The 13,673-nt window shown below is 42.5% G+C and overlaps 1 protein-coding gene across 4 annotated transcripts; it reads right to left on the bottom strand.

Moving 5' to 3' along the window:
• Positions 1–482: 482 nt before the first annotated feature.
• l3mbtl1b (L3MBTL histone methyl-lysine binding protein 1b) lies at positions 483–13,563 on the bottom strand. Of its 4 annotated transcripts, none has more exons than XM_086114208.1 (22): positions 13,408–13,563; positions 11,906–12,048; positions 11,318–11,513; positions 10,333–10,528; positions 10,118–10,247; positions 9,991–10,042; positions 9,314–9,408; positions 9,125–9,229; positions 7,793–7,928; positions 7,609–7,700; positions 7,373–7,524; positions 6,360–6,463; positions 5,429–5,514; positions 4,513–4,623; positions 4,328–4,442; positions 3,981–4,077; positions 3,685–3,879; positions 3,498–3,599; positions 3,365–3,429; positions 2,413–2,585; positions 1,591–1,653; positions 483–1,504 (listed from the first exon to the last, which is right to left on the bottom strand). In XM_086114208.1, exons 2-22 carry the CDS (start codon positions 12,014–12,016, stop codon positions 1,376–1,378), a joined length of 2,505 nt encoding a protein of 834 aa, XP_085970334.1. In that variant the 5' UTR covers positions 12,017–12,048; positions 13,408–13,563; the 3' UTR covers positions 483–1,375. The 4 variants fall into 4 exon arrangements, with proteins under 4 accessions (XP_085970334.1, XP_085970335.1, XP_085970333.1 ...); XM_086114209.1 differs by having other exon boundaries at positions 11,906–12,035; XM_086114207.1 differs by lacking the exon at positions 13,408–13,563 and adding an exon at positions 13,259–13,323.
• Between the last annotated feature and the right edge of the window lie 110 nt (positions 13,564–13,673).

Raw genomic sequence — 13,673 nt, 5'->3', positions numbered from 1 at the left:
GAAAATTTTCCAAGTCCTTGGCCTTGGCGTCAAGTCCTTGGCCTCGGGTTGCCGGTCCTTGGACACAACACTGCTGACTATCGCGATTCCTTACAATCTGGCATTAAGCTTGCATGTTAGCAAAACAAAGCTCTGCATTGGCTTAAATATGTTTAACTCCCTTCAATGTTAAAGTACCGTATTGTTCACCATCTCACAAACTGCACAACACAGTCAGGTAGGACTGAAGAGTATTTGACTGGTATCAGGTGATGTAGTAGCCGAGTGGCACTGATGCAAGCTGAATGTGTTCTTAATCACAACAATAAACCGTGAATGAATACCTCAAAGTGTAACTCAAAAGTGTGCTTTATAAATTTTTCATGAAACAGACGTTTAGCTACAACTCTTCTATTGGAGCTCATTAGACAGTGTAAACACTGACTGGAAGCAACTTACACAGTATGTCAGTATATCAGCGTCCAATGAAAAGACTGATCAAGAAATGTGCATCTCTTTAATTTCATACACAAACTCGCACACGCACTCACACACTCCTTGGAGCAAGATGGCATACGTTAACCCTTAAATTACAATACATAAATAAGTTGTTTGCATATAAACACTCACCGATGTACACGTTCCAAACTGGTGAGAGGCCTAAAAATGACCAACAGTTTGTTGCCTTTTTAACCATTTTCGTACTTTTTCTCACCTGCAATCTTTGCATAACCAAGGAGTGAATCCTCGTGTAGCTGCATTCTATTTACAATGACAAAAGAAAAAAAACATTTTTTGTTTTACATTCATGTGCCATCGAAGCGATGATAAAAACAGGAATTTTCGCGAATTACCAGTTAGACCAGTGAGGGGGGGAAAACCTACAGCTCACTGTGCACTTAAAACAAACACCTTCAAATCCTCACTATAGCGTATATACAGAGTAATATGGGTTTTTTTTGTTCAAATGGTTGTTAAATTTCAAACAACACTCTGAGATTTCATTAAAAAAACTGAAGTAGCTCCTTTTGGGAAAAGGGGTTTTCACCGTCACATCACTAATACTGTTCTCAGTTCTCACTTGCTTTACAGTGCGAGAATAAAGCAAATCATAGTGCCATTCATTGAAACAAACAAAAACAATGTTGCTTGATCAACCAGCTTTGAAAGCTGTCAAAAATAATAATAATAAATTGTGTGTGTGTGTGTGTGTTTGGGGGGGCGCGACATCCCACAAACAATGTAAGGAACATTTTTGCAGCTGTTTGTAGTTATTGGACGTTTCAGTAAACAATACAAGGGACACCCCCCCTCTCCCACTTTACGTCCATTGAGAAGAGAGCAATTAATTGAAGTTGATGGCTTTTCTGTCAACGTTTCTGTTGGGAGCCTCCAGTTATTCTTCATCGGCGCTCTTAAACATGAGGATGGAGTTGTAGATCTTCAGGGCAGGTCCCAGCTTGATGGACAGGATCTTGACGATGTCCGATTGGGTGAGCAGCAGAAAGGCCTCGCCATCTATTTGCTGGAGGCAACAAAAATAAATAGATTTCACCACGAAAACATCAAATCTAAATCGCTCGATATATTAAAAGCTGTCGAGAAAGTTACCTCCGTTTTAAATGTAGCAGCATGTTCTTTACACCCCGGAAGTCCTTTTACAAAACTGGCCACCTGGTGGAAAAACAATTCAAACGCGAGCCCTTTTCACACTTCCTGGAAATGTCAGCCGAGTCATGACCGCATCCACATCCCGACTAAATGCTCACTTCAACCTCTGAAAATATTAAACGACGGCCCCAGTATTTGGGGTTTTATCGACGTTAGGCTTTTAGATTCCATAGGAACTCTTGAGTAAAAAAAAAAACACGTCATTTCATGTCCGAAAAATATAACCAGTTATCACCCAAATTTATGTGCACATCTGTACGCATACCCACTTCAACCCGTGAAAATATGAAAACAATTCCCTCAATATTTGGGATTTTATGGACGTTAAGTGTTTGCCTCTTTATAGAGAAAGCAGAATGTCCATAAAATACCGGAGCGATTGCTCTGATATCCACAGAAGTCGAAGTGGGCGTAAATAGGGATGCTCACATCTATTTCGGTGATGATCGATTCTAGTTCGCTGACAATAAGTGACTCTACGCTTTTTCACACTGACGTACTGCGTTTTCGACTGTCTCAAGGGTTGATAAATTGCTGCCCCGAGAAGTAGTATCAGAACTGTAACAGCAGTTTAAACACTCTGCGTCGAAGCTTACCAAATAGGAAAACGCCGTAGAAACTATCGCTCCACATCTCAGATTTTCGCATTGGACAGTTAGGTAACGTTATATAACAGATGAACGATGAATCGGAAAATACCAAAGGAAGACACTGTCGAGTCATCATCATATCAATCATAAGAGTGCATGCTGAATGCCTGACCTCCTCGGTGCTCCATCCCGCCACCCTCTTGGCGGTGAGCCCCAAAACCTCAGGCAGCAACTGACAGTGTTTGTCCCAGCACAGCGCCACCCGGTGGGGTGGAGCGGCAGAGATGCCAGGGGAGAACACCGACTCGTGAAGGGCTTGCTGGAGGGAAATGGAGTCCGAGGTGGCTGTGCAGGGAGACAATATTAGACACTTTAGTGACACTGTGGTTTTCAGTGTTTGAATAAATACACAGTTTATTCAAACAGCACCCGCAGTCCTACAATTTGAACAATAGTTTCAAAATACACGGGAAAAACATTGAAACGTCGCTGTGCAAGATGTCGGGATACTCGGTGGCTTTGGTTCAACAAGGGGGGGGGGGGGGGAAGGGATCAACTTTTTCCTTTTTCATGACACTTCCAAGATGTTTCAGAATTTTTAGCAAGCGGATTGTTCTGTCAAGGAGGCCATGTTTTCAGTGAAAGGGTTAACTTCTTCAAAAGTTGACAGACGCCTTCTGAGCACAATTGTCCCTTTGGACTTGAGTAATTGTATTGTGTTTACGTCTTCATATCGAGTCGTACTTTCCACACAAATTACCTTTGCATTATTCTTTCAACATCAAACGGTTAACACTCGGGTACTTTATTGTTTTTACATCTGAATGTGAACAGTGGTTAGGTTCAAATTCCACTTGTGTGAGAAAAAGTTTGCTTTTTTTTTAATGTGCATGACAGTAATTAGGTAAAAATATGTATAAAATGAGAGAGGTACATTTATTTCACACTAACATTCATATTAAATTTGTTTTGTCACATGACTTAGACATTGTCCCTAGAGTTAATTCAGGGTTTTATGACAGCAACAATTTGGCCCTGGAATGGATTATTTCGATTCCCCTTACTTCCGATGGATCGTTTTTTAGGAACAAATTGTGCTCTACACAGTGAAAAAGTACACACACCTTTACCATTGCCAGACTCTTCTTTCACGTAGTGCATTTTGAAATATTTGGGAAGAGGAGCAGTCCTGAAAAGAACAATGTTAGAGCTTAGAATTCATTTTGTTTGATGTGACTTTTTTTTTTTTTAATAAACCTTTTGAGTCTGGTTCCATTCTGGTTCTGCTCACTGGCACCTCTTAGTGCCTCTGGCTGGCTACTGCGACCTGACAGCTCCGCCTCCACCTCCGGTGGTTTCCTAGCAACAGAGACAACTGACTCTCAGGTAAATTCTGCAGCAATGTGATGCCCGTCAAACGCAGAGGAGCTCTCTTGGGGCGGACCTGGAGTGGGCGTCATCGGTTGCCTCGAGCCGGTCCGGGGCGGAGGCGATTTGCGTGGCGGGAGCCGCGTTGGGCTCGGGGCGTCGCCCGCGGGGGAGGGCGCCGCCGAGCGTGAGGGGTCGCTCGCCGCTAAGACGGTCTGGGAGCAAGCTCTCTTTGTTCAGATTCATTTCCGAGTAGGGACAGCTCACCTGACTGCACATCGCGCATTTTATTCGGACCCCAAATCATCGACTATGACATGTCCTGGCATGAATAAGGTGATTAGAAATGTTGAAAAATGGAACAGGACTGACGTGTAATGTGTCCCATAACGAGGTCCTCTGATGTGGCCGACTCCGTTGCATCCTGGGGTGGGACATCCCTGTCCTGGAGGACTCACATCGTTAGCGCCTAATAGGACACATAAAGACATACACAATCGGAGAGACGGTTACAGAAAAAACGTTTTTTCTCTGTCGACGGCAAGTGGCAGTTTGGTGTGAGACACAACAGAGGTGCTGCAGAGGTTTCCGAGAGGCTAAAAGCAGCCATTAGCAAATGAGCGCCGAGTCATCTACTCAAATTAAAACCCTGCGGACGTCCTAAATTGTGTCAGGCTACCTCACGGACAACTTGTCAAGGGGAGTAACAAGGGTCTCACTGTTCGGGTGCTGCAAAGTGTGTCCAGTTTTGTGACACCAGCCCACAGGGTGCAGGTCGGGGCAGTCCGTCTCCACCCAGAAATCGTACTCTGGATTCCAGCCGTCGAAATGAATCTAAAAGGTGGTTGATGGCGGTTTAGTGAGGAGCCAAAGTGCGGGGCGAGAGTTGACGGACAGTTTGTACCTTAAGCCGGTGGTCTTCCGAGTCTGCCACAGTGGCGACACGGATGAGCATCGGGTTCCTCCTGTCCACGGCTTCGACCTTCATCCCCACCTGAAAACCATGTGGAGGTCTCTGCAAGAAACCATACTGTTACATAATGTTTGCGACATACTCAATCCCCACAATTTCCCCCCTATAAACCATTTGAAGGGATTTTTCTCCTTTCGCTTCGAGAAATATCAATAGAAAAGACATCATTCAAAACAGGTTTTGCTTCTTTTTGTTTGTTTGTTTTGTACAAACCTACTGGGATGTTGTTACTTGATTCCTTTAGTAAACAATCTTTGAAACATCAGAGCACCCCCCTGCATTAAATTCAACTTCCACAAAAATACTTTTATTCCTCGCTACATTGTGGTTCACTCTTTACAGGTTCAGTGCATCACATTTTATTTTTTTTATTGTAAAGTAAACCTCATTACCACTGGGGGCTCTTTCAATCGCTCTGATCAACAAACTAACAAAACACGGAACACAGAAGAACATTCTTGGCACACCGGTAGCCTCCACTGATATCGTCACTCGACCGCCAGAGTGATATAATGAGGAAGTAGCAGGCCCACAGTACATCCTCATACAACCACTCTCATGTCACTCAACAGGCAAAGTCCGTCTTTCAAAGTCACACACACACAGACGACATTATTGTAAGGCAGAATGTGTGGCTGGCTTTTCTAGTCTAATTCGCATCGAAAATCAAAGTCACCTCAAAATAAATAAATAAATAAAAAGTGATAAGCATCCTAAAAGGGTTTGGGGAAAGTCACTACATTAGCAACTTTGGCTGTCTTAAACTCGAATGAATAGAAAATCTGCATTCCTCGACCAGCTCGATGCATATAAAACATTTATGTGAGAGTGAGAGAGAGAAACATACCGGTTTGAAAGCCCGAGCAGGAGCAGCCTGTGTGCTCGTCTCTTCCAGATATTTCTCCCAGGAGAAACTCTTTGGTTGCTTATATTCTGGTGAGAGCAAATTTTAAAAAAAACAAGCACGTGAGCTCAATGATGTTGCTGTTAACTACGAAGAGTACATACAGCCAGTGACCGCAGCATGCGTTCCCAACGTTTCTACCTTGCTACGGGTTAAAGGAAACTACTCATCATCACCACAAAATTAGGTACACCTAAACAATCCAATTACCCGAAGAGCTGTATCAAAAGTTGTCTGCCTTTTCGCTGCGTCAAACAGAGCTTCCAAACATTTTTGCACCTCTCATTGTGATGTGAGTGCAGTTCTCGACCACTGAAAACTACAACCGCATCATAAATACATTGTTAACGTGGCAAAGGCGGAATTTTTGATACATTCTTGTATTGGATCGTGTTCCAAATGCAAGTGAGTGGAACAAAAGCCAAAAATGATTGAAGTGAGTGAGTGAGTGAGTGAGTGTTTATTTGGTAAATGGGTATATTTCAGAGGCAAAGACATGTTTATCTTCTATTCAAAATATTCCCTATTTTAAATTTTCTACACCAGGGTCTTTTAGAATAGTGTTGTTTCTTCAAACCTGTCCACGGATATGAATATAATTGAAAAATGGGGAATGGGGGGAGACAATGAAAAATACTAATATTAATAAATAACAACATTTTAGCCTTTTTGACACTTTTTGGTGTCAATTCCAACCAAATGATACCCATTTAAGAAATAGCGATGAAAAAAAAAAGTACTCAAAATGTGGACAGATTAGTCATCATTTTGGCCTTAACGATAAAATCAACATGTTAAAAGCAAGGCAGCAGGCAATGTTTTGAATCTACATATTAGTGAGGCCTTACAGAACAGCAAAGTCGGTGATACTGACCCACATGTGTCTTGGTCTGTGTCTTACCAGCTGGAGTGGTCAGAGTCAGCTCGGCCTCCTCGCAGTAGCCTACTGGGTGGATGTATGGGCTGCTAGCGTCACACCTTCGTACAGGACATAGAACAGGTTGACTCATGGAGTGCAACATTATTTTTTTTTTAAAAAAGGGGTATTTTATGAATTTTTATGTACCCTTCTCATTAGTGAAATACAGTCAAACCTCAGTTTTCGACCATAATCTGTTCCAGAAGGCTATTCAAAAACCGATTTGTTCGAAAACCGAAACCATGCTCTTTAAAAAAATAAAAATAAATTATTGAACACGTCTGTTCACCGTGGAACGCTAAACGAGGAAGCATCACTTCCTCGTGTAAGGAATGGTGAGAGGAGTCAAGTGACGCATTCAAGTGCGCTCAGTTTGTTCGAGAACCGAAATTCGGTCGTCATCCGAGGCATAAAAAACTCGAAATTTATGGTTGAAAACCGATTTGGTCGAGAACAGAGACGGTCGAAAACAGAGGTTCGACTGTATATATATATCTATATATATATATATATATATAGATATATATATATTTTTTTTAAATACAAATTCAAGATATTTAAAAAAACGCATTTATTAAAAACAGAAAAAAGTGAATAAAATTTCAACAGATAAGTATACTTTTTTAAAAAATTGTACGACGTACTATCACGACAGTCACATTGACTACGAGGCGAACTAAATTTCCCCCAGCACTGATTGGACAAGCAATGTCATGTGATCATCCGCAGCCAGTGATGGCCAAGCGGGCGTGTCATTAACTAATTGACATGTTTAAGGTGGAAAAAAACCTGAAAGGTGACATTTGTTCTAGCTGTGAATTTCTAAATTAACTTTGTTATTATCATGGTTATTTTTTTTATTATGATTATTATTAAATGTTAACGTACTGGACACACTTGCTGTGTGTACATGTGCCTGAACAAAGCAACCGCACTGTCACCCCGTCTCGACTCCGGGGCGGGCTCACCAGTAATCATACATGTCGTCCCAGTTATCAAAGTGAATGAGAAGTCTGTTGTCCACCACAGCTGCGATGGTTGCCACGCAGATCAGCGACGGGTTCTTCCTGTCGACCGCTTCCAGCTTCATGCCCGCTCGAAATCCGGAGGGAGTCACGGACTGAAAGGGGATACATTGACGGCGCAGTTGGAATGAAAGGAGCCGGTGGATGACCCTCAGATGCTGACGGCGCGTGACACTGACGGTGTTGAGACTCTTGAAGAGGTGCTTGGGCGCCAGCTGGCCTCGGCAGTTCTTCACGTACATGCTCCAGTTGAACTCGCCATCCTTACAACCTACGTGACGAACGGATGCGGGGTAAGAAAGCAACAACTTGCATGTGGAAGTCCACGCGCGCGCGCGTGTGTGTGTGTGTGTGTGTAACTACCTTTGGGCAACAATAATTTGTGTCCATTTTTCTCACACCAGCCTGCCGGTTTCAAATCCCACGAGTCCGCGTTGGCCCAAAAGTCATAGCACTCTGGGTAGCCGTCAAAGTGAAGCCTCACTCGATAGCCTTGGATCTGTTGTTACAGTAGAGTTCATGCTTAAATCAGCAATTCCATCCTCTCACATGCCCATTAAGACGCAATGGCCCGTTGCGGGGGTACAGATGTCGAGAAGATTTATATTAATTAATGCGTAGTGGGCATTATTAACTCATTCACTCCCAAAGTCTTTTCAGACTTGGTCTAGAATTGGCTGGTCCTGAATGAGTTCATGTTAAACAGGGTGGCGTTTCAGTTGAATGCTCTGTAAATCTTTGTACGTTTCAAATGGCAACTCTGACAAAGGTGACATGTTTTGACGTGAGTCGAGAGTGTCTGGTTTTTATTTTGAAGTCATCACTTCACGGCAAAGAAGAGAACGCAGAAGAAGCATTGTGATTTTACGTTAAAGGGCATCAGGCATCCATGTTTTGCCAGTAACGCCACTCATTAGGTTGCTTATGTACTGGAGACATTTATGGCCTGAATCTAAAGCTAAAATTCATCTGTTCATCCTTTTTTTTGCAGGATTTTTTTTTCTTGAAAACTCCTCTCTCTTGTTAAGGTAAACAAATACAAATGGACAAAGTGCAATCACGTTAAATGTTCTGCCTTTAATTTATACGTTATTTAATGTATGTGCGTGTATATATATATATATATATATATATATATATATATATATATATATATATATATCAATTTTTAAATAATAGGCCAATTAATTTAATTTTTTTCCCTATCGACAAATATCGTGAGTGGCATCGGCCTAAAGAATCCACATCAGCCAGGTCTAGTAATTACCAACCCATGTGCTGTGGCAAATGTGTGTTAGGAATTGTAGGTTGGTTGGGTCAGAGTAAATTATCCAATTTCCCATAATTGGTCCAAAATGCATTTATTAATTACAAATAATGTGTCTTTCTTCATCTAGTATCAAACGGCGTATTTGACAGTGACAAGCAGAAGAGTGAAATCCTCCTTCCACTAGATGGCAGAAAGTAGAATTAACCAGTGTATTACCGTTCATCTACAACGTAACATAATAAAGGCTTCCTGTTCAACAAAGCAGCCTTTGATTTCAAACGGAGTCACTAAATGGAGACAAAACGATTCTTATTTTCGGTTGCTACACTTCTTGTGACTTATGCGTTTGCCATGACATCTTTTTTTCCAACGTAAAAGATATGCCTTGGCTCAATTACATTTGCTCAAATAAACGTCAGCCTTACCTCCGCCACGGTGAGCACACAGAAGAGAGACGGGTGACATGGGTCCAGCCCTTCAAGCTTCATGCCCACCTTAAAGCTGTTCCGGCTTTGAGGAACCGACTGGTACTACAAGACCAAAGCAGACAGTTGGTCATGGGCTTTTAAGGAGGCGAAGATATTTTGCTTCTTGAGATAATGAAGGAGTGGCACCTCTTTGAACAGTTTGACAGGAGCAGCGATCGCCCGCTCCTCCTCCAGGTAGGCCGGCCAGCTCCATGCCCGCTTCTTGTTCAGTGGGGCTGTGGCTGGGCGGCGGAGTGAGGAAATAAATAGAAATGATTGGTGGTGGCAGTAGATGACCACAATTTATCCCACAAATTAGGTTCTAGTATTTCTCATGCATTCACATACGCTAGTGAATGGAAGCACAAAAACTGTTTTTTTGTTTTGTTTTGTTTTTTTATGGCCCGCCAAATGTCAAGAGTAAAATGCTGTTAAAGTAAACTTTATTGATGATTTGTCTAATTTAAACATGCTTTTAAAAAAAATATGCATTTATTATGCTGAGGCTGCACGGTGTCCATATGGTCAGTAACTTCGAATCATCTTCTCCCCTTTCCATCCCATATTCCTAAAATATTCACTGTGGTTTCAGTGAAGACAATCTAAAGAGACCTTTGGTGTGAATGTGAGTGTGGAAGGCTGTTTGTCTGTTTGAAGTGTTAACTATTAAACGAGAAGCCTGCTTTGCAATGTTTTAATGCCGAATACATGTTTTCGAATGTATAATGTGTTGAATGTTGGTAGCATGACATTTCCGGGCTTTTTAAAAATGTACAGACACTCCCTCATCAGCACAGTTTATCGTGTCAACACACAAAACGTACCAAGTTTGGCCATTTTGGCTGCTCTCCTGCCTTTGGTAGTCTTGGATTTCTCCTGACAAAATAGAAAATACAAAATTGGTTGATATCACTCGTAGTGGGGTAACTCTGCAATGTGGATGTTTCCTACTTCTGGTTCCTCTTGGTTGTCTTCCTCCTCATCGCCAGAATCCATATAGATTTTTCTCTTTTTTCGCACACGTTTACCTAAGGTCTCACTTTCGGCAGCTTGGCCGTCCCGGGGCTCTCCAGGAGATGACCTGGACAGAAAAAAAAACCCCTCTTGCTGGAAACAAATGCAATTTGCAGTGGACAAAAAGCATAAAGTGAGAATATCACTTGTACCGTCCACTTGTGGGCTGGGCACAATTGGGGCTACAGAACTTTCCCTGTAGGAGGGCATCCCGAGCAACATGACCACCGCAGGTTCGGCATTGAGTAAGCTCCCCGTTTGGACCATCTTCCACACTTGGACCAACTTCCACTTTGGGACTTTCTAGAGTGGGCGTCTCCTCCAAAGATAAGACAACAGGAGCAGGGGCTGCAGGAAAGAACGGTAGCTTAAACGGTGTTGGATTGAGCGGAGGCCGAAGAGCTCACAAGTGAGGTGTGGATGTATAAATAATGTAACAGGAGTGCCATATCAAGATGAAATGATGGTGATGTGATGGATCTATTGCGAAATACATGGATGAGTTAATGGGTTAACTCCTAGAAATAAATAGTTGATCCAATTTGAATTTGGAATCGATTTAAATTGTAATCTCCAAATAAAACGCTAGGGTGCGCCAGACCTAATTCAAATTTAGGACACGGTCCACACAACCGTTTCACAAATTCTTCTAAAATTAAAACTTAACCATTGGATTTTTGTATCATTTAATTGCTGTAATAATGTTCACATTCTGATGATTATCACCTCAATACACTTTATCTTATTTGATTGATGATTATCGTTTGAATTATTGGTGCGCTGTGAAATCTTTTAAAAATGTTAATTTTATTCTTGTCACCCTTATTATTTGATAACACACTCAGCCTCTCTTAAATGGAAGTACAGCTGCACACATGACATCGGTTGTTGCTATTAAGAAATCCAAGTAGTTACTCTGGCTCTTTGTATCAAATTATAAACAAGTACTTACGGTCTTACCAAAGACAGTAAAAGTTTTAACAAATGCACCAGATCGAAGAGGGAGCTACCGTAAAAAGGAAGCGGCATGACGTTCGCCTTATTTCTTAAGGTTACTCACTAAGGGTGGATGAAAGGGCTTAAAACAGGACTGACTTCTTCTCAGCTATCGTAAACCTAGATGGTAAACCATGGTACCTTTCACTTGAGACGATGCCGGCTGAATATTATTAGCCACCGCGGGCGCTGTTTTTGTCTGCGATTGACCCTCTGGTGGAGGGGTGGGACTGTGAGATGGCACCGGGTCCAATCCATCCTTTTTTGGCGTCGACTGCTGCCCTTTAAATTCTATGTCTGTCACAATCTCAAGCGTGCCAAACTCTGTCATGCGGAACTGAAGAACACAAGGAACAAAAATTAGATTCACCACTGAAAGTGTTGACCTGAAGATGACATTAAGTTCAGATGACAACCATTCTATTAACAAAATGTCACAAATTAAATACAGCAAGCAAACACCAATCTTCTCAAACCGACTTCTCATCAGATGAACAGTGAGTGTGCCCTTCCCAAAAGTAAAACAAAAACAGCATTTTTATTCAAAGCAATAACAGAGTGGGGCATCCTCCAGTCAATCACAGGGCAATTACAAACAAACAACCACTGGCACCAAACTCCACACAAAGGGACCGAAGCCAAGATTCGAAACCCTGAACCGCAGAACTGTTGAGGCAGACGTGATAACCACTAGGTCACCATGTAAACTCAAAAACGAATTTGCTGTACCCTGATGTCACTGCCTGGCAATGTGGCAATGCCATCCTTCCAGTCCAGAGCGCCCATCATGTCAAAGTCAGCACCTTGCGAGGGGCCGTCACTGGGTGGAGTGTCAGCCATTCCGGATCCTTAAAAATTCCTGCAAAACAAGACTATCAGAAATAAAGTGGGGAAAAAACAAAGAGTCAGATTATACAGAATTATTTATAGGTCTCACTTTTACTATTGCCTTTTTTTAGCCATTGAACGCATAGTCAGCGACCCGACGGGCTTCCGATGCATACGCTACTTGTAAATGTAAACAGCGATTTGCAACATCACCGCTTGATGGCGACTGTGTGCTGGCTCGCATGATCCACCATGCACTTGGATTCCACACAAAACACTCACTCATAAGATTCTTTTTGCTGGCCAAATAGCGGGGAAATGTGTTGACAAAGCGGCTCATTAGGGCCAAACAACACCCCGTTGAATGGCAACCACAAGAAAACATGTCCCGATTTAGAGTTAACCACATAAATTCATATTTTCCTCGTTTTAACAGTATCTCTTAAAGACGTTCCTTTTCCTTCCCCTAAACAAGCGACGGCTCTGTTTATTTATCAGTTTCCACAAGAACGCCACTTTCCACGACGACTGGTCCAACTTGTGATCGTTTTGATCCGATTTCTATTGCGATATAACGTTTTAGTCCTGACGCAGGGTCAACGGTGGGAATAAGATGTTTTTGTGCGGTTTAAGGGCCTCAACCTGGAGAAAAGTAACGAACGAAGGCGGGCCAATGCGTATGTGTTAAGTTTCACTTAGTACACGGCTGATTTCATTGTTTTAATTCCTGCCATAAATAAAAGTGGAGGCAAGAGCGCCCCGTGATTAGCATTCGTCTTGGTACAAAATGGCGGAGTATTGGGGGGTGGGAAGAGGCCAACCAACACGTTTTAAACTATGTAAATTACTCAAGTTACGCCACGAAACAATATACACTAGTCCTGCCGGGGCATCGAACAAGGGCTGACGCTCGCCGTGTAATTTCCCGGCGGCTTGTTTTCTGTCGCCTCTCTTATTTTCTGCACTTTGTTGTCACGGAATGTCAGCCCCAGCTCGGCTAGCTTAGCTCTGACACAAAGCTAACTGTCAGCTAGCTCCGCTCTGACTAGCATTAGCATCGGGATTGGATGCAGCCAGCTAAGGGCAAGCCGTAATAAATAAGTTTCCCGGTTAATAACAATAGCAAAAAGACGTTGGCACTATTTCTCACATCAGCATTTAGATTGATAATAACGCCGCGTAACTGTCACCACCTTCGACATTGTTGACTGATTAAATTCTTCAATAGAAACTTGAAAAACGATTTATTCTCACCGTTTCAAACCGGGGTGGGGGGAAAATACCGCAAACTGACGCCGCGTGCTGAAACGACACTGGATTTTATTTAAACAAACCGTCCCTAACTTACAACAAATTACCATTAGTGAACCTATTGTGTTTTTCAACAAAAATGTGGAACTCACCTCGTTTCTCTTTTAACTCTTATTTTGAGCCGAGGAGGCTGCGCATGCGTGGAAGATGCGCTGCCTGACAAGTTTGTGTTCGAAGAAAAAAAAGTTCACTTTACGATCGGTGGTCAATGCAACACACGCGCACATACACACGCTTTGAACCGGCTGTGACACAGCCCAATGAGGAGTCACTTTCACCGGTGTCGTTCAACACGAGCAACCGTTCGACCCTAGCGAGCTCATCGCGGTTGCATGTTCTCATTGTCTGCCGTTAACAA

This window comes from Hippocampus guttulatus, chromosome 6, assembly GCF_054856545.1.
Source record: "Hippocampus guttulatus isolate MCC_2025c chromosome 6, RoL_Hgut_1.0, whole genome shotgun sequence".
In the NCBI taxonomy this organism is placed as follows: domain Eukaryota; kingdom Metazoa; phylum Chordata; class Actinopteri; order Syngnathiformes; family Syngnathidae; genus Hippocampus; species Hippocampus guttulatus.
Note: the sequence above shows the minus strand (reverse complement) of the source record. Positions and strands in the feature narration are given on the sequence as shown.

What these genes read in the sequence shown, in the direction of transcription:
- l3mbtl1b (XM_086114208.1), bottom strand. Translation starts at nt 12,016, where the DNA reads ATGGCTGACACTCCACCCAGTGACGGCCCCTCGCAAGGTGCTGACTTT. An exon ending in TGCCAGGCAGTGACATCAGG is followed by an intron (nt 11,514 to 11,905) that starts GTACAGCAAATT and finishes TGTGTTCTTCAG; the next exon opens with TTCCGCATGACAGAGTTTGG. An exon ending in CTGTCAAACTGTTCAAAGAG is followed by an intron (nt 9,230 to 9,313) that starts GTGCCACTCCTT and finishes TTGGTCTTGTAG; the next exon opens with TACCAGTCGGTTCCTCAAAG.